The sequence below is a fragment of the Stigmatopora nigra genome, chromosome 10, assembly GCF_051989575.1.
Source record: "Stigmatopora nigra isolate UIUO_SnigA chromosome 10, RoL_Snig_1.1, whole genome shotgun sequence".
NCBI classification, from domain to species: domain Eukaryota; kingdom Metazoa; phylum Chordata; class Actinopteri; order Syngnathiformes; family Syngnathidae; genus Stigmatopora; species Stigmatopora nigra.
This window is the reverse complement of record NC_135517.1, coordinates 2,062,767-2,083,824: the sequence shown is the minus strand read 5'-3', so window position 1 is coordinate 2,083,824 and position 21,058 is coordinate 2,062,767. Positions and strand designations below refer to the sequence as shown.

Genomic DNA, 21,058 nt, shown 5'->3' with positions numbered 1-21,058 from the left:
CACGTATAAGCCGTACCCTTAAAATTCCCTTCAAATCATTAGATTTTACAATTTCCCTCATATAAGCCTTCATATCGTATTTTTTTAGCATATTAGCCGCTTCCACGTATAAGCCGCACCCTTAAAATTGCCTTAAAACCATTGAATTCCACAATTTCTCTCATATAAGCCCTCATATTGTATTTTCTCGCATCTTAGCCGTCTCCACGTATAACTCATACCCTTAGAATTACCGTAAAATCCTTGATTTTTAAAAATTTCTCACATATAAGCCGCCCCTGATTCACAATTTTCAACTCCATATTAATGATTTTAATACAGGCTACAAATGTCTTACTTTGAAGGGAAAATATTAATAAAAATCCTTGTACGTGGTGTTTTTTAAAAGAATTTATCCAGAGGAGACGTCCAATCCTTTTGAACAGGAGCGCTTGGCAGTGATTGGCTGCCATTGGGTTAATCAAAACCTTGATTGTAAAACAATTAGCTTCATATTAAATTAAAAGCACGGGAATTCTGTGAATAGTTTATTAAATAATCGCTTATTACCAAGGCTTTTAAATGGATGAATTTCACAATGACTAAAAGCCTGAATTGGCTTGGCAGTAACCGGAATTAAACCACTTAAATGAAAGAAAAAAATTGATAAATAACATTTTTAAAAATCTCTTCGCTTAAACCTGATCTTTGGCAGAACAAAACCAGTCGGAATGGTGTAATTAGGGCATAATGTCACATAATTAGATTCACCATTTAAAGTGCATTGCCACAATAGATAGTACATATACTCTTGTTTTATAATATCACTTTTATCCCTAATTGTGAGGATTATACTCAGCGCTAATTCATTTTTTTTTTACAACAAGCTAATGATCGAGTATATTTTCTGGATTTATATGTTAATGCTTGTTTTAATTGTGTACATATATGTGTGTGAGTGACTACATAGTATATATAATATACTGTGAAATCTGCTGTACATGTTTTTTGTTCTCTCGCCTGGTAGCAAAATACACGGCACGAACGACAGGATGTGATGTCAGAGGGGGTGGAGGGGGGGGGGGTAAATATTGAGGTCATTGGGCTGGATGACATATTTCGGATTTTTTTTTTTTTTTTTGAGGGTGTGAGCAGCCTAGGGTGAATTGATAACCCGCAGAATATGTGTTGGGGAAGGTTGTGTTCACACTTGTTTGTGTGGGTTAAAAAACTAAATTGTTTTTGTATGAATTGTAGTGACAATTGTTTGTTGGGAATTTTAAGACAAAAGGAATAGATGAGTTGACGATTAAGAGTTTTTTCTTATAGTATGTTAGAATTTGAAGTATTTTGGGACAATTTTAGAGTTTAATTTTTGTGTTTGGTACCCAATTTTTTGAGTATTTTTGGGAGGTTTGTCTGGAAGCTAAAATGATGATAAATAAAATAAAATTATGAAATAATTGGTCAATATGTAGAAATGTATAGAGGTTTCTATTTTTCGGTTTAATTTCCAAAATAGTGGCCTTTTTTAATTTAAATTAAATCAAATTTGTTTGTTTTTTTATTTTACTACCCAGGCTGTTTTTTGTAATTTTACTACCCAGGCCGTTTTTTTTTTTTTTTTTGTAATTTTACTACCCAGGTTGTTTTTGTAATTTTACTACCCACTCAGTTATTTTTTTTTTGTAATTTTACTACCCTGACTGTTTTTTTTGTAATTTTACTACCTAGGCTGTTTTTGTAATTTTACTACCCACACATTTTTTTTGTAATTTTACTACCCACACATTTTTTTGTAATTTTACTACCCAACCATTTTTTTGTAATTTTACTACCCAGGCTGATTTTTGTAATTTTACTACCCAGGTCATTTTTTTGTAATTTTACTCCCCACACATTTTTTGGTAATTTTACTACCCTGGCCGTTTTTAATATTTTACTACCCAGGCCATTTTTTAATTTTACTACCCAAACCGTTTTTTTTATTTTACTACCAGGCATTGGTCCTCTACTAAAACCCCCCAAAATCATGAAATCCCACTTTGGTCTGGAATGTCCCAAGCTACAGGTGTGAACACATCCCTATATTATTCCCCTTTGGGGTTCCTGTTTATGTGTTCTTTTTTATAAGCAAACTATGCACATTGCTACTTAAGCTAGCTTTGGAAAAATGTCAAATAGTTTTGCGCGAATGGGAGCTGCCCTCTAAATATTACCAATCCCCTACAAGTGACTTTTCGTACAGTCAGATGCCCCATGGCCAAGAAATCAAAACCGGTACCAGGTTCGAAATCCTTCCTCAAAACAATCCTGGACGTTCACCAAGCCTCGTCGTCTGTGGAATCCGGTCCAAGTCCCGAACATCCTCATCCTACAAGCCCTTTTGGAAAAAGTACATTTTTATTATTCCTCGCTCTCCTCTTCGTCACCCTTGGAGCCTTTACTCCAACGTTGGAAGCAGTGGACGGTGGAAGCCAAGAAGAAGCTGGTCATAATGGCTACAACAGATACAGATATGCCCGAGAAAATGATGATTAGCAGGTCCGTTAGCGTCAGGCTAGCCTGACACTCGCGGAAGCTGTCCTTGGAGAGTTGGGTCAGGGACACGCGACGGCCGTCCATGGGGAGGGAGCACTCCATGCCTTCCACTCCTGGACCCGGAGAGAGAGAAAATCGTATTAGACAGATTTGCTAGACATGCTTAAAGTGGGTTCATAAGTGATTGACACCCTGTTTCGACTTGTAGGCCAATCTTTGTTGGTCGATTACGTAAAAAATACAAGGGCAGACGAGTTATTGTTATCCACAATACCCTGAAAATTGTTTTTCTCACATATAAGCCGCCTCCGGGTATAAAGCACACCCTTAAAATTGCCCTAAAATCGTTGAATTTTACATTTTTCCTCATATAAGACGCCCCCAGATTCACAATGTTGTCCTCTATATTCATGATTTTAATAGGGAGTACTTACCCTAAAAAAATAAACGTATTTTCTCGCATATAAGCCGCCTCTGGGTGTAAAGTGCACCCTTAAAATTGCCCTAAAATCGTTGAATTTTACAGTTTCCCTCATATAAGACGCCATCTGATTCACAATGTTGTGCTCTATATTCATGTTTTTAATAGGGAGTACTTATCCTAAAAAAAAAAAAAACTATTTTCTCGCATATAAGCCGCCTCTGGGTATAGAGCGCATCATTAAAATTGCCCTAAAATCGTTGAATTTTACAATTTCCCTCGTATAAGCCGCCCCTTGATTCCCAATTTTCACCACCACATGCGTGGTTTTAAAAGGGAGTACAAATGTGTTACTTTGAAGGAAAAATTTTAAGAGAAATCATCATAGGTGGTATTTCTGAGATACTAAATAGAATATAAATCCATGGCTGGATTTCACATTCGTTTAAGTTGTTTCCAGCACTTAGACAAATTAAAAAAGGAAGTCAAGTGACCAGTACAACCAGGAAGTGTGTCCATAGTGGTCTAGTTTGTCATCCCAAGGTAAGATGGCAGCACCCTGAGCGAGCACAAGTCAGTTTTTTCACGTTTTATGCAAGATATTTTTCTTGAATTTCATTAAAAGACGTCAAACTAAATTTTGTTAAGCATTTTATCTGTTTATCTTTTCTCTATTTTGAAATAAATGACCATATTGACCACATTATCTTGCACTATGACGTTTTTACTTTGTCACCTTGCAGTTTCGTGCATGTCAAGTCGAATTTATGCGCATATAAGCCGTACCCTCAATTCAGTGATTATATTTTTGAGTGACAAATACGCCCAATGTACGTAAATACTGTAAATTCATACTTAATTCAGCATTAAAGTCCATTCAGTGCATCTCTATATTGCATTTTTTTAATCTCCTTTCCCCATTCGTTGCCAGCTTCTCTGCTTTAATAACATTGTACGACTTGTATTCGACATAACTCCCGAACGCCTCGTGATATTTGGATCATTTATACGGCACGAACAGATGATCCAACCCGAGCTTTAGCAATCTGGTTCACCATTAGAATCCCATGCGTCGAAGTTAAATTGACAAGGAGCCAATGAAAACGATTCAGGCACGAAACAGCGCACTGGTTAATGACCACATTCATTCCAAGACTTGTCAAACATGCCGTGTTGGTGCGGGAATCAGAACAAATGAGTTTACAGACCAAAACGAGGAAGGTCTGGCTTTGAAAATGATGCATAATACGGTTAAAATGACTAACGAGAATACCGAGATGAAAGTCTTTGGGCTTGTTATGACTACAGACTCTATTACCGTATTTTTACGACTATAAGGCGCACTTAAAAGTCTTGAAATTTTCTCCAAAATAGACAGTTACGCCTTATAATCCAGTGCGCCTTATATATGGAAAAACAGAAAACCAAAAAAGAAAAAACACCACTGTCGGATATTAAAAAAACACAAATGCCTGAACTGAAACAATACTGCGCCTTATAATACACTGCGCCTCATAATACAGTGCGCCTCATAATACAGTGCGCCTTATATATGGAAAAAAATGTCATTCATTGAGGGTGCGCCTTATAATGCATTGCGCCTTATAGTCGTGAAATACGGTATACAGGATTTAGATTTAGCTGTATGTTGATATGATATTAGATAAGTTAGGCCAGTACGAAAATGTTGTGATTCAAGGTTGGGGGAAAAAACATTAATAATTCATACGGTGGCTTTGCATCATCAGTGTGAATTAGTGACCGACTATAGTACATTCTGATTTCAGAGCAATTTGCGGTTATTTTGTGAACTGGGAAGCTCTTGTATAAGTTTCAACTTGCATTTGTGAAATTACTCTGTTAACCTCATTCGCACCTCCTTGTATTGATTTCGGTTTTGGTTTTAAGGGTAAACTTTTGCAAACTTTGTGTCAGGGTTGAGAATTGGATTGAGTTTTGTTCAAAATTTGAAGTGACATCATGCATTCGCAGTACCATCATTTTACATTTAAATCACAGTATCACTTTTTTTTGAAAGTGAATTTTCTTATATGCCAATAGTAAAAGAAAATAATGATTAAAAACATTTGAACTGGTCTTTAACAAATTGAAGTTGAGGATTATTTTAAAAAATGGGTTTGAAATTATATTATTATTTTTAGGTTATTATATTAAGGTTTGGGGTTCATGTTTTATTTGCAAGAAGTCTTAAAATGTAATATTCAGAGATTAAAATTCAAGAATTCTAAGGTTAAAATCAAAATATGATAAACATTAAATTATAAGTTATACATTTAAAACATTAAATTGGTAAAACAGTCAATTTGTTGCTTATTTTTTCTAACATAAACCAGAACTTGTTTAGTTTCTAAAGCATCAGTTTCTTCCAACATACTAAAGTCCGTGCGCACAACTTTTTTTGTGTAATATTATGAGATTTAAGTCATATTTTGAGAAAATTCATACAATTATGGATTACAAACATGACATTACTTATTTTTGCATCACTATCTCAACTTTAAGTGGCATTGGGTCAGTGTAAAAAATAAATTTTTGAATAATTTTGGAGGTTTATGTGATTCCTGCTGAAAAACTTTGATGTGAATGACTATTTTTAATACAGGCGACATAGTTTTAAATGAAAAACATTCAAATGGACATAAACTGTCGTTAACTTTACACTAGTCGAGCATCCATTACATCAGTGTATCCCAACCTTTTTTGAGCCGAGGCACACTTTTTGCATTGAAAAAAATCTCAAGGGATACCACCATCTGAAAATCTTTGTCGCCTATATTTATAATAGTTATTCTCATCAAAGTTTTATCAGCAGAAATCGCATCCAAAATTATTCCAAAATCTAATTTTTCACAATGACCTAATGTCACGGAAATTTGGCCTGTGGAGCCTGAACAACTTCCGGTTTGATTGATGCAAATAACCAAGTAAAGTTATTGATCGCATCATTTTATGATTTTTCTCTAAATATTACTTAAATCTCCTAATATTCCGCAAAAAAAATTGTTCTCACACAGACTTTACGTCGGCAAAAATTGATGCGCTAGAAACCAGACAACTTCCGTTTTTCGACTTAGAGAAAGAGCAAAAAATTACTGTTTGACAACTTGAATCAAATAATAGTATAATTTACAATTTAACGTCCATCATATTTTGATTTGAACCTTGTAATAGTTCCATTTTAATCTTATATTCATATTAATTCATGTTAGAGAAAAATAACCACCAAAATGGCTGTTTCACATTTAACATTCATCATATTTTGACTTTAACCTTATACTACAATTTTTAGTCTCTAATATTCATATTATTTTTTCTTTTTAAATATTACATTGCATGGCTCACGGACTTTATTACATTGACAGAAACTGATGCCCTAGAAACCAACTTCTGGTTCATGTTAAGAGAAAAATAACCACCAAAATAGCAGTTTCAGCCGCGGCACAGTGGTTGGGAAACATTGCATTACATGGCTCAGTCCCTTCCTTGCATAATAAACAGGGATTAATATACGGAATGTACAGTAAAGCACTTTGCCTGGTGTCACGTAATTGAGTTTCTCACTCTCTGATGAATGAAACATGCGTTTCCAACACGCACACCACAGACATTCAACTGTATGTATCAAGATGGCATCATGTCAAGCTCTTTGGGTAATGAGTGTCGTCCCATCTGTTATCATGTTACCGTTTCCAATGGCCTTCTTTGGAGAGTGGTCCCTGATACTTTTTTTTCCACCATCAAGCTCATTCAGTTATTTGATTAAATCGGTCTGGGGAACGCCGACGTCACTGTAATCCTTTTGGATTTTTTTTAATATGAATGAATGACGGAAAGGGCGATTAAGTCCGTTAGTGGTAGGTTTTTGTTGTTGGTAGTCAGGCTACTGCAAGACTTAGATTGGTTTCATACCTTTTTTTGTTTTATTTAAGAGCTAGATTTGTTGTTTCCAGTCTACAAACTAACGGAAATTTGAAGGTCAGTTGCTAAAAGGGCAGTAAACAGTTTTCAAGCAAGGCTATGCTAACAGAAATTGTCATTTGTCAAAGTTGAGGGTGAAAATTGGACCCGGTATTTGCTATTGACTTCCAGGTATGAAGCACTCACTACTTTACAGTCACCTCTAGAGCCAGCTATTGTTGATGTTTTGGATTTTTTTGTATAAAATCTTGCAGTGAGGGTGGAGCTATATGATGGAAGATTTTGGAAACTTGTTTTTTCCATATATAAGGCGGAGTATAAGGCGCACTGTCTATTTTGGAGAAAATTTAAGACTCTTAGGTGCGCCTTATAGTGGTGAAAATACGGTTATTGCTATTGACTTCCAGGTATGAAGCACTCACTACTTCAGAGTCACCTCTAGAGCCAGCCATTGTTGATGTTTTGGATTTTTTTTGTATAAAATCTTGCAGTGGGGGAGGAGCTACATGATGGAAGATGTTGTAAACTAAGATGGTATCTGCATATTTAACAGTTTAGTTTCAGTTCAGGCGTTTTTGTTTTTTTAATATCCGAAAGTGATGGTTTTTCGTTTTTGGTTTTCTGTTTTTTCCATATATAAGGCGCACTGGATTATAAGGCGCACTGTCTATTTTGGAGAAAATTTAAGACTTTTAAGTGCGCCTTATAGTCGTGAAAATACGGTGCTTGAAACTGTTGTATGAGAACCAACTAACCATAAGGAGGAGGTGTAGACGACGCTAACTGGCTAATGTTGTACAAAAGGTCACAAAACCTTTCCTAAGGGCAAAAGAAATGTAGCTAATTAAGACATAAGCACGTGTGTTGCTACTCGGTTCTAGATGCAAAGGTTAAAACGCAAGAAGAAGCAGAAAACGGATTGAAAAGACAAATTCGGACATGCGTAGCTTCTGCTATTTTTGATCTTCACGGTTCCCCAGACAGACTGCATAATATAGCAGCCAGAAAGCCCCATACTAGCAAAGCCAATTCCCATTTCATTTTTCAGGTCTTGATTTCCCCCGTGATGCCAAGTTCACAGATTTGGCACACATAAGTTTGATTACCGACGGTTTGTGCAATGAAATAAAAGCCGTTTCGTAGGGAAGGGAAACCAAATTTTTAAAAATAATTATGTACCGTATTTTCACGACTATAAGGCGCACTTAAAAGTCTTAAATTTTCTCCAAAATAGACAGGGCGCCTTATAATCCAGTGCGCCTTATATATGGCAAAAAAATAAAACATGCCATTCATTGAGGGTGCGCCTTATAATGTGGTGCACCTTATATATGGAAAATATGGTATTTAGCTTCAACAGTCAAGTATGAAATAGAATAAGGCTGGAAAACAACAAAATCTGTACCGACACTGATAACTGCATAAAATATATTGAATAAACAATAGTACTTCAACCAATAGTGGCCTCCACGCAGAATAAAAAGAAAAAAATCCTAAAAAAAAAACTTACTGTATTTTCACGACTATAGGGCGCACTTAAGTCTTAGATTTTCTCCAAAATAGACAGTGCGCCTTATAATCCAGTGCGCCTTATATATGGAAAAAAATAAAATGTGCCATTCATTGAGGGTGCGCCTTATAATCCAATGCGCCTTACATATGGGAAAATGGCATTCATTGAGGGTGCGCCTTATAGTCGTGAAAATACGGTACCTGTTATTTCAGTGCGCCTTATAGTCGTGAAAATACGGTACCTGTTATTTCAGTGCGCCTTATAGTCGTGAAAATACGGTACCTGTTATTTCAGTGCGCCTTATAGTCGTGAAAATACGGTACCTGTTATTTCAGTGCGCCTTATAGTCGTGAAAATACGGTACCTGTTATTTCAGTGCGCCTTATAGTCGTGAAAATACGGTACCTGTTATTTAAGCCTTAAAAGGACATACTATACGTTAGTTGATGCTAACAGTTGATTGTTTTAATTAAGAAACGAGTTTAAACATGATCCATTGTGGTCTTATCCGCCGGTAGCTTAAGGATGAACAAAGGCTATGTATAATTCAGGGTGACATGGTTCTCTGGGTGCATTGGCCGGGGTAATTGGAGCTAGAGAGATGCCTGCAGGCCATGGCAGTCCAGTTATGTGAAAAGCTAGCTAGCAAAGCTCATGTTTTGGTGAATTTGAAGCCTGACTTTTCCTTTTGTAGCCTTTCAACTTGGCACCCTGAAAAACGGCAGAATACACAGCGGTCTTGAAAAAAAATAGCTCTCGGCCACCCACGTTATCAACGGCTATCTTTATACTTGATGTGGTATGTGCTGATAAAAAGGATTTTTTTTGTTTTGTTTTTTGAAAACTATGGTCATAAAATTTGGCTTTTTCGCGATAAAAATGATTTTTTGGTTTGTTTTTTGAAAACTATGGTCATAATATTTAGCTTTTTCGTGATAAAAATGATTTTTTTGTTTTGTTTTTCCAATACTATGATCATAAAATGTTGATTTTTCATGATAAAAAGGATTTTTTTGTTGTTTTTTGAAAATTTGATCATAAAATTGTGCTTTTTCATGATGAAACTAATTTTTTTGTTGTTTTTTGAAAACTACGATCATAAAATGTGTCTTTTTCATGATTAAATTGATTTTTTTTGTTTTGTTTTTAAAAAACTCCAATCACAAAATGTTGCTTTTTCGCGATAAAATGTTTTTTTGTTGTTTTTTTGAAAACTTTGATCATAAAAGGTTGCTTTTTCACGATAAAACTATTTTTTTGTTATTATTCAAAAACTAGTATCATAAAATATTGCTTTTTCACGATAAAAAATGTTTTTCTTTAGTTTTTTGAAAACTCTGATCATAAAACATTGCCTTTTCACTTTGACGAGCTTTTCTCAATCGGCCAATAGGAGCGCTGATAAAACACAATCTGATTGGCTTTCCATGCATAAGGAATCCCCTTCCTGAGTGATGCACCCACGACCTTCGCTCATCATTTTCTATTCCTCTCGCCTCCCTTAACATATCCCCCCCCCTCCCCCCAGCCTATTCCCATCCTATGAATTTTTCATATAAATTTTTTATGACTTTACGCTTTCATGATCTCTCCCTGAGTGATTCTTTATTACATTTCCTTGCTATGTAATTGGCATGTTGCAAACCCCCGGAGGGCAATCTGGTCATGACATGTCGTGTACAAAGTGCTCTCAAACGAATGAAAACAACGTTTTTATCGCTGACGCAGAAATCAACGTTAAAGCTACAAGCGGTCAATCAAAACGAGGTAGATCAATCCCACGTAATCCCACGTGTAATCCATCAACTGTCCGTGCTCGGATTGTAAAGTGTGCTATCATATCATTAATGTCAATGCGAGTGCATTATTAAATCTGATTTATTATTCCATTTTGCCCTTCAGGTGGACACTAGGATTTAAATACACATTTGTACAAGTATCCAAAACAGGGTTTTTCAATGAATTTGATAATCTGAGCAAGTTAGACTAAAGAATGTTAAATTCAGGACCTTAAAACTGTTTTTTTGTTTTGTTTTACTTTTAAAATTATGTTAATTTGCCTAGGGTTTTTTATGTTTTTATGTTAAGTTATGTAAACTTCCCATAGAGCGAATGAGCCAAGGACCACTTTCTGACCCCAAAGTACTAAGTAATCCTGCTCTAATGTGAAGTACAGCCTCTCTTCTAAGGCTTGTTTGCATTTTCAAGAACTCTCCCCATTCAAACAGAATGTTTATTCAACTAATTCATCAATTCATGTGAGCTATTGATAATCTCTACTTGAAACTCCCTTGAGTCAAAGCATAAAAGGGTCTCTGCCATATTGTTTCTTCTCATAGACAAGACTACCGTATTTTCACGACTATAAGGCGCACCACATTATAAGGTGCACCCTCAAGGAATGACATTTTTCCATATATAAGGCGTACTGTATTATAAGGCGCACTGTCTATTTTGGAGAAATTTTAAGACTTAAGTGCATTTTATACTGGTGAAAATTAGGGTAATTGCTATTGACCTCCAGGTATGAATCACTCACTACTTTTGTTGATGTTTTGGATTTTTTTGGTATAAAATCTTGCAGTGGGGGAGGAGCTATATGATGGCAGATGTTGTAAACTAAGATGGCATCTGCATATTTAACAGTATTGTATCAGTTCAGGCGTTTGTGTTTTTTAATATCCGACAGTGATGGTTTTTCGTTTTTGGTTTTCAGTTTTTTCCATATATAAGGCGCACTGTCTATTTTGGTGAAAATTTAAGACTTTTAAGTGCGCCTTATAGTCGTGAAAATACGGTAATCGTGTGGCTGAGCTTCAGTTGGGAACTATTTGCGCAGTGTCTGATGGGATATGCTACCGTGTATACTCTGAGCTGAAGGAAAGCGGATATTAAACAGCCTCATTTTTTTTCCGCCTGTGCGTGAACTAGAACAAATAGTACAAAACCCCCTATGGCTGTTAGAGGCCTCTTCGCTATTGTAAGCAGCTCACAGTCATAGTAAAAATATGTCTGAAGTCTTAGTGTGAGATTTGTGTTGTTTCTCAGAAGCACTCAAAACACACACAAATCTTGTTCATTGTTATCTAATGCAAAGTCACATGGGCTTAAATGTTAACCCAATTTATGACATTGTTTAAAGCTAGAAATTGATGGCTTACTGTTTTTATGCATATTTGTTGCTAAAAAAATATGATGACTGAATCGAGGGTACGGCTTTTATGAGCATAAATTAGACTTGACATGCACAAAACTGCAAGTTGACAAAGACGAAATGCCATAATGCAAAAAAAATGGCTGATGCGGTCACTCATTTCAAAATAGTGAAAAGATAAACAGATAAAACGCTAAACTAAATTAATTTTTATGTTTATGAATGAAATTCAAGAAGAAAAAAAAACGTATCTTGCATAAAATGTGAAAAAAACTCACTTATGCCTGTTGTATCTCGTTCAGGGTGCCGCCATCTTACCTAGGGATGACAAACAAGACCACTACGGACAAATTTCCTGGTTGTACTGCTCACAAGACTTCCTTTTTGAATTAGTCTAGGTGTATGCTAAACACTCTTTCGGAATGTTCAATCCAGAACGGTGAAAATTGTGAATTATACGAGAGAAATTGTAAAAATTCAACTATTTTAAGGCAATTTTAAGGGTACGGCTTATACGCAGAGTCGGCTAATATGCGAGAAAATACGGTTATTGATTGTTTGGAATGAAACTGCGACCAAACAGTACATTTTCTAAAAAAAAACAAGGGATACGGAATACAACTGAATACTGGTAAGCAATTGGTCGCAGGGTAGATCATCCAATTTTTGTATCTGTTTTGTCCATCCCACTTTTTGTCCAACTTTGACCAAATTTCAGGACAACTATGATTTCTTTGAGATTTTTTTTCCACTCAATTAAATTCAGATGTTTTTCAAATCCAACCATATGCTTTTTCATGTGTTGATATCCAAGATGTCTAACAGAGGTCACCAAATTATTCCAAAACCTGCCCACATGATTTAATTCCAACTAAACAAGACACCTTTGCACAAATCTGTCTAGTGTAATCAGTTGATTACATTCAGGTGCTCCTAGTTTTAGCAGAAACCTGATAGCTTTAACTGTAACGGTCAGAACAAAACACCTGGATGGACTACAACCCTTGAAAACCTGTTTGGAGACCCCTAATCTAGATATCTGCCCCCCCATACATCATCTAGTTAAAAAAATCCAGATTGATTACTATTTTTCCGATCAATTCCCAAGAATAAAAGTCAAAATTCTATCTTTTAAATCTCTTTGTAGGTTTATCGTCCCTGAACAAGGGCTATTGTGTCATATTACAAATTCGCATCAGTGGCTATGGGGGTGGAAAGGATAGACTAAATTAGAACGAGATTCAGGGGAGGAGAAGGGGGGGGTTCCCTCTCCGACAGAGAGTAACATAAATAGAAGGGATATGTCACAACAGTGTGTGTACAGTATGTAAAATCTTGCCAGATTTAATTACCGTTTGGAAGCTTTTGACTGTTATCCATGAGCCACGCAAACAGGCTTGCAAAGTTGCAGTTGCAAACCCATGGGTTACCCTCCAGCCTTACTACCCTCAGAGAGGGCAGTTGACTTAGCGCCCCTACTTTGAGCCCGGATAGGGCGTTCCGTTCCAGTTCCAATTCCCGTAACGAAGTAAGCCCCAGGAAAGCATCTTCGCTAACCATACTCAGGTACGGATTGTTGCCTAGTCGTAGTTTAATCAAGCTCCGGGACTCCCCGAAAGTTCCTTTAGGGATTTCCGTCAAGTTATTACTGCCTAAGTCCAGGAAAACCAGCCTTGAGGAGGTACTAAGAGTCCCCGGTTCAATGTAGGATAGCGTATTGTTTCGTAAGTCCAAGTAGACTAAGTCGCTATACAGAACCAGGAAGTCAGAAGGGATTCGGGGTATCCAATTGTCTGCGAGGAGAAGTCGACGGACATCCAGGGGTATCTCGTTGGGGAGGTGTATGAGTCCACGGCCGCTACAGTCGACTGTATGGGGGTCCGGACAGAGACAGGTCGCTGGGCAGTTCTCCCCACGGGTCCAGAACACTGAGGTCAGTACCATGAGGATAGGCTGGAGCCAGATGACACATGGCAACATGGTCATGAGGGGGGGAAAGGGTTTAGGGGACGAAGGGGGTGATAGGGTCAGAGGATGGGGGATTCGGACAAAGGTGGGGAATAGGACAGGATTAAACCCGGGGATGGAACATGCCGGAATATGGAGGGACTCAAGGGTCGATGGGGGAGTAACGAAGACGCCCAGGAGATCATTGAGTTGTCAAAAAAGGGGAATAAACTCAAGCAATTGGAGGTACAGACCAAGGATGGCGAGGATAGTCGTGGGGGGGAACGAGGGGGATTCCTCTGGTAGCGGTCACCAAGAAGGTCTTGGAGGCGGAGATGGGTTTGAAACATGGCAAGCCGCCGCCACGTCCCCCCATCGGTCCATTAGCCAAACGGGAAAAGCCTTTGTGACCCGGAGAATCCCGCCGAACATCGCTCAAGCGTGTTGAAAGATTAGAACCACCCCCATCCTCCCACCCCCAACAACCGTTTATTATTAATATGCTTGTGATGATTCCTCGGCGGAGATCCCCCCCGGTATGTACCCCCCCACGGATTTAAAAAAAAAAAAAAAGACAACCCGCAGCTGTCCTCTTAAGTCCGATCAGGAAAGTGGAATTAGCATCCTAGCGGTAGCATGATGCGTGGAGATACACACACGCGAGTGTGTACAGGCGTAAAAAACAGGCGCAGCCGGGCAGCTCCGACGTCTGCCTCCGACTGTAGCACGACTCAAATCGCACACCCCCCAAAACAATCTCATCCTTCCTCCGCTGGGGGTGTGTCTTAGTATCGTTGTCAACACTTGATGTCACTTCCTGCAGTGTGACGAACTAATAACTATCAGTGAAATCTAACATAGAGGAAGCAGGTGCCATTTTGGTGACCTCCAGTGGTGATTTATGTGGGGAAGATGTCCTTTAGCATCAAATAAGTTTGAAGAGATTTTAATTATAAGATCATGTGTAGCTTATTTAAAGAGAGAAGACGCTATAAATACAATAAATAATTTGTTATGATGACATTTATACCTTATATAATGATAAACTGTTCATAATCTAGGACAATATATCATTTAAATATATCAAAATGAGTAGTTTTATCATTTCAGGCTTGAAATTAAACAGTAAATCATCAATTTATGCTTTAGAATTCATCTAAAAAAAACAAATTAAATAGATAAAAAATGGGGATTAAAGAGAAACATCAACACTGCTCAAAAGATCATCAACTACACTGTCCAGCATCTACAAATCCCAGTGTCTTAGAGGAACAAAGAGCATTATAAAAGACAATACACATCCTGGCAACCACTACTTCAACCTGCTGCCTTCTGGAAGGCGCTACAGAGCCATAACAGCCAAGACAAACTGACTCAAGGACAGTTTATTCCCAAGAACTGTCACCATACTCAAGTTCTTTACCTAGGACCTATCGTATTTTCACGACTATAAGGCGCACCGCATTATAAGGCGCACCCTCAATGAATGACATTTTTTCCATATATAAGTCGCACTGTATTATAAGACGCACTGTCTATTTTGGACAAAATGTAAGACTTTTAAGTGCGCCTTATAGTGGTGAAAATAGGGTAATTGCTATTGACTTCCAGGTATGAAGCACTCACTACTTTACAGTCACCTCTAGAGCCAGCCATTGTTGATGTTTTGGATTTTTTTGTATAAAATCTTGCAGTGGGGGAGGAGCTATATGATGGAATACTTTGTAAACTAAGATGGCATCTGCATATTTAACAGTATTGAGTATTCAGTTCAGGAGTTTTTTTTTTTTTTATATCCGACAGTAGTGTTTTTTTTGTTTTTGTTTTTCTGTTTTTTCCATATATAAGGCGCACTGTATTATAAGGCGCACAGTCTATTTTGGAGAAAATTTAAGACTTTTATGGGCGCCTTATAGTCGTGAAAATACAGTAGTCATTTTTTGGGCCCAAGTGAGATTTTAACAGTATGAATTACTAGTGTAAAAAATGTTGGCCAAGATGTTTTTTTCATCAAAACGGAGGCGAATAAAATGCACACCGTATACGGATTACGTGTCATGAGACTTTGGCACAGTCGATTAAAAAAGAGCACCCGGCAAGGGCGCCTAGCGTGAGCTGAGGATTTGTCCAGATGTCAGCTAGCGAGCTTTTAGAAATTAAATCTTAGGCGAACTTTAGCCACGTGAAAACTTCATTTTCTTACATAATGTAAAATCCCTCTTTGCAAATGAGGTAGTAATTAATGTCTGTACATTTAGTCTTGGTACTCTACTCTGCGGTGCGCCTTATAGTCGTGAAAATATGGTAATTCATAACCATGCATTAACCAATTTTCTTTATTAGCATCGTCTATGCTACTAAAATATAAAAAGGTCTCATTTTAATGGAGGCAAACCGATTTTTACTCAGCAACAGAGCGGTCGTTACGTATACCAGTCGAAGTACTCGAGCTGCATTTTAATAAGAACTCTTTCAAGCGAGCTACTGCTTTGCTAGGACTGCCAGTCTATTTCACATTAGCAGGCTGCCAATCAAAAAAAAATGAAGAAAAGAAAGATAGTTTGAAATTCATATGGGATACTGACCTGAATGCTAACAGACTTTGACCTGAAGTTGACGAATTGACTACAATTTTAAACACCATACTCCATTGCTTGTTATTAAACCTGCACTTTAGCCAATTGCTTCCCTTGTTAATGATTGTGAGTCCTTATATTAAGTGATGAAAACAACTTATTTCAGTATTTACTCACATAAGTCTAAAATTTTCTCCACATAAGTCTAAAATTTTAGACTTATGCGAGTCATAAGTCTAAAATTTGAGACTTATGTGAGTCATAAGTCTAAAATTTGAGACTTATGTGAGTCATAAGTCTAAAATGTTAGACTTATGTGAGTCATAAGTCTAAAATTTGAGACTTATGTGAGTCATAAGTCTAAAATTTGAGACTTAGACTTATGTGAGTCATAAGTCTCAAATTTTAGACTTGTGAGTCATTAGTGTAAAATTTGAGACTAATGTGAGTCATAAGTCTAAAATTTGAGACTTATGTGAGTCATAAGTCTAAAATTTGAGACTTATGTGAGTCATAAGTCTAAAATTTGAGACTTATGTGAGTCATAAGTCTAAAATTTTAGACTCATGTGAGTCATAAGTCTAAAATTTTAGTGTTATGTGAGTCATAAGTCTCAAATTTTAGACTTATGACTCACAAAAGTCTCAAATTTTAGACTTATGACTCACAAAAGTCTCAAATTTTAGACTTATTACTCACATAAGTCTAAAATTTTAGACTTAAGTGAATTTATTATTTTGGTGCACCTTTTGTATGCAGTAAATACACCATACCACCTTTTCACAATATAACTATAGCCCGTCAGTAAGCAATGTACCCAGACAGTCAAGCAGTTATACAGCGAGATCTACAAAATCTTGAATTTCGTACCTACTGATTGGGCACCCCATCCACTTCGGAGAATTTTTTTACTATGGCTTAATAAGGGGAATTGCAGGGTAAGGGATTTGTAACCGAGTCAATGTCAATCCCCCAGCGGTTAGCCAGACCCCAGCATGACAGTTTTCACCCACTGTAATTAAGCTCCACCCATCCATTATTGATGAATGTCAAGCACAGCGTGTCGTTTTGGCCTGCTCAGCTGACGTTTATCGTCGTTTCTTAGTCGACGAATGAATAGCTAGCGGAAGACATTGTGAAGAATCTGCCGCCAAATGTCACTTTGCCGCTTTGGGCGTCTTGGCGGCGGCGTGTTTGAAGACGTAGCATCGGCAGCTGTCGCTTCTTCAAGTCTTCCTATGACATTTGGGGATTGTGGGCACCTTGCCCCTCGGAGCTCGTTCTTGCTTGACAGGGGGGGATTGCAGAGGATGAACGCTAAGGCCGGTAGCGACCGTTTTAGCGTCATTTGACACTTTGTTTTTCCATCTGAGGATGTGACCCTTTTAATCGTTTCTCAGGTCCCGTAGACAAACAACAATCATCAAACACTGGATACATTCTCATTCAAACGACTGTATTTTCACGACTATAAGGCGCACCGCATTATACGGCGCACCCTCAATGAATGACATTGTTTCCGTATATAAGGCGCACTGGATTATAAGGCGCACTGTCTATTTAGGAGAAAATGTAAGACTTAAGTGCGCCTTATAGTGGTGAAAATACGGTAATTTCTATTGACTGCCAGGTATGAAGTACTCACTACTTTACAGTCACCTCTAGAGCCAGCCATTGTTGATGTTTTGGATATTTTTTGTATAAGGCGCACTGGATTATAAGGCGCACTGTCTATTTCGGAGTATATTTAAGACTTTTAAGTGCGCCTTATAGTCGTGAAAATACAGTACTTATGTATTTATTATTTACTTTTTAATCTATTTGTATTGTTATTTGTGCACTACTTGGTGAAATATTTAAAGGTCATTATACTTGTATAATGACAATATAAGCATTCAATTATTTTGTCCAAACTGGTTTCTTATGAATGGTATTTTAGTATTGGCTAAAAGAGCAAAGTATTTCCGAAGTAGTACATGTTGTAAAACATTTCAGAAGCTTTTTTTGGGACAAACTCACAAGCCAAAAGCACCCGCCAAAACCAATCAAAACCTCGTATAAACTCCCTTTTAAGGCATATGTGTTAAGCCCTATTCCACCATGTTGCCAGTTCTCTTTCAAGAACTGGATGAGAGTCCCTGCCAGAATCACAATCAGCAAAACCTGACCCAGAAGCCATGACAGGTTTAAAAATGAACTTTACAAACTGAAATCTCTTACGCCTCTTTTGTTTTAAAGCTTTAACTTTCAATGTCCTTCATGGTGAGTAGTACGCTGTTTCAATTTACTAAAAAGGAGACAGCCTTAAGTGGGATTGACTGGAAAGAATGAGAATAGAATGCATAACACAGTCGACTGGAACAAGTACCGTATTTTCACGACTATAAGGCGCACCGCATTATAAGGCGCACCCTCAATGAATGACATTTTTTTCCATATTTAAGGCGCACTGTATTATAAGGCGCACTGTCTATTTTGGAGAAAATTCAAGACTTTTAAGTGCGCCTTATAGTGGTGAAAATAGGGTAATTGCTATTGACTTCCAGGTATGAAGTACTCACTACTTCACAGTCACCTCTAAAGCCAGCCATTGTTGATGTTTTGGGTTTTTTTTGTATAAAATCTTGCATTGGGGGAGGAGCTATAGGATGGAAGATGTTGTAAACTAAGATGGCATCTGCATATTTAACAGTATTGTATCATTTCAGGTGTTTGTGTTTTTTTAATATCCGACAGCGGTGGTTTTTCATTTATGGTTTTCTGATTTTTCCATATATAAGGCGCACTGGATTAGAAGGCGCACTGTCTATTTTGGAGAAAATTGAAGACTTTTAAGTGCGCCTTATAGTCGTGAAAATACGGTAGACTTAATATAGGAAAGTAGAAGGTTCTTACCGGAGGAAAAACAAGCGAATAAAGCATGTCACCTTGATGCCATTGGTTGATGTTTGTGCTTTCCTGGTAGATCTTGTCAGTGGGAAGTAACGGCTTGTCTCCGGGTTTGACTGTTAGAAGGGCAGACTTGCACTTCCCTGATAATGATGACATTGTCCAAATAATTAAAAGCTGGGCTTACATGGCGACTACTCAGCTGCCACTCAAATGTCATATGTCAGTATTTAAGTGAGGGAATTTACCAGACAGCAGTCCCTTGTGTATACAATTAAATTCATATTTTCATACCTGTCAGCTAGCCAATTGGTCCTCTTGTTAGTTATTGCAATTCCTCCTATTAAGTGATAAAAAAAACAACATATTTAATCACATAAGCACATTTAAAAGTGGAACATTGTCTCCAAAGTGGACAGGGTGTAGATGTTGGTGTATGACGCTGACATTTTAACTGTCTAGGTCAAATATGAGAAAACTACGGCCCGTGGGCCACATCAGGCCCGCCAGGCTTTTTAATCCGGCCCGCCAACGTTGTCCAAGTAATGTATTTTTTCCCCAAGATGGCGCCATCACGCGGAAGCCAGTGGCAGAAGCTTTGTCCACTCTTATTTGTTTTTTTTGTGTTTTGCAGCGCCTCTATCTTTTTCTAAATGACATTTTAATATTTCTTAATACATTCCTTTTTACTTTGTACTTTATACTTTTTACTTTAATGATGAGTGATGAATATGTTAATACTTTAGTCCTTTTTTCTGTTTGTTTCATATATACTGTTAACAGATGCACTTTTTTATATGTATCATATCTTGTGCTGACCCCGCCCATCTGTCAAATTTTTAAAGTCAATGTGCCCCCCCCCAAAAAACCTGATCAGTTTTACAAAAAAAACATACCTTTAAAAAATCCTGTACAAAAAGCTTTTATACAGTGTACACAATTTGAAACGAAAACCCTCAGTCTCAGAACTGTTAGCATGACAAGCTAATGTCATTAGCATATGAAGATATATGTATTTAACACATTAGACTTCACTATAGGGATGTTAAAGTGTCTTTTTTTTACATCAAATTGGTTCAAATTAGGTATACAAAAGACTTTTTTATCCTATACTTACCGTTCAAGTAGAGCATTTTAATTCCAATCTCCTTGTCTTTTTGACAGTCACGTTGCCTACCATTTGACACCGCGTGTGGCCTGTCCAAGTGAGCGTTCTCCCTCGACTTCAAACGCCGTCCCGCGCCTCCCTAACTGCCACAGCGAATGAAATGCTTGGGTGACTGCGATGAGCGAGTTCAGGCAAGGCGCTCGATTCCTTTGTTGAGCTATTTAGGAAAACGTAGTTAGTAAAAAGGTACCATTGACCACCATGACTAATTCTGGTAAGTGCATTTACTATGTTGGACAACATGGTTGTCCTTTTGGCTCATAACTTCCAAAATGTTTATAGAAAAGAACATTTTCAGGAGTTAAAACTGTGTGCTGAGTACTTTTTAACTTTTATATTTAAGTTTAATTGATATAATAAAAGGAATAATGCATATTAAGGCAGTGTTTGCCAACAAGGGTGCCGTGAGTAATGCTCAGGGAAATTCCAAGAAGTCATGTAATGTAATATTTAAAAAGAAAAATTAGTAGTATAAGGTTAAAGTCAAAATATGATGAATGTTAAATGTGAAACAGTTATTTTGTTGCTTATTTTTCTCTAACATGAACTAGAAGTTGGTTTCTAGGGCATCAGTTTCTGCCAATGTACTAAAGTCCGTGTGCACAACATTTTTTTTGCATAATAATAGGAAAAAAAGTCATAAAACGTGATTAAAAACACGACATTACTTATTTTTACATCACTCTAACCAGAAGTATCTCAGAAATCCGCTTTTTGGTGAAAAATTTGTTTTTTGAATAATTTTTGAGCTTTATGAGATTCCTGCTGATAAAAATTTGATGAAAATGACTATTCTTAATATCAGCAACATAGTTTTAAATCAAAAATATTTCAGATAGTGATGTGCATTGAGATTTTTTCAATACAAAAAGTACTACAAAACTGAAAAACCTTATTAATGAACATATACATGTAAATATAATGTTTAAAA

The 21,058-nt window shown here is 37.1% G+C and overlaps 2 protein-coding genes across 5 annotated transcripts in view; both read right to left on the bottom strand.

Annotated features, from left to right (window-relative positions):
- Window positions 1–1,698: 1,698 nt before the first annotated feature.
- On the bottom strand, window positions 1,699–14,040 carry lrrc38b (leucine rich repeat containing 38b). The gene is made up of 2 exons (XM_077725430.1): window positions 12,900–14,040; window positions 1,699–2,633 (listed from the first exon to the last, which is right to left on the bottom strand). Exons 1-2 carry the CDS (start codon window positions 13,531–13,533, stop codon window positions 2,386–2,388), a joined length of 882 nt encoding a protein of 293 aa, XP_077581556.1. The 5' UTR covers window positions 13,534–14,040; the 3' UTR covers window positions 1,699–2,385.
- Window positions 14,041–18,993: 4,953 nt separating this feature from the next.
- Window positions 18,994–21,058, bottom strand: part of ephb2b (eph receptor B2b) — a 163,945-nt gene continuing 161,880 nt past the window's right edge. For all 4 annotated transcript variants that reach the window (XR_013327516.1, XR_013327518.1, XR_013327517.1 and 1 more), the window contains exons 17-19: window positions 20,137–20,284; window positions 19,254–19,299; window positions 18,994–19,102 (exon numbers count right to left, since the gene is read on the bottom strand). The gene's annotated coding sequence lies outside the window, so the exon portion shown is untranslated. The remainder of the gene's footprint in view (window positions 19,103–19,253; window positions 19,300–20,136; window positions 20,285–21,058) is intronic.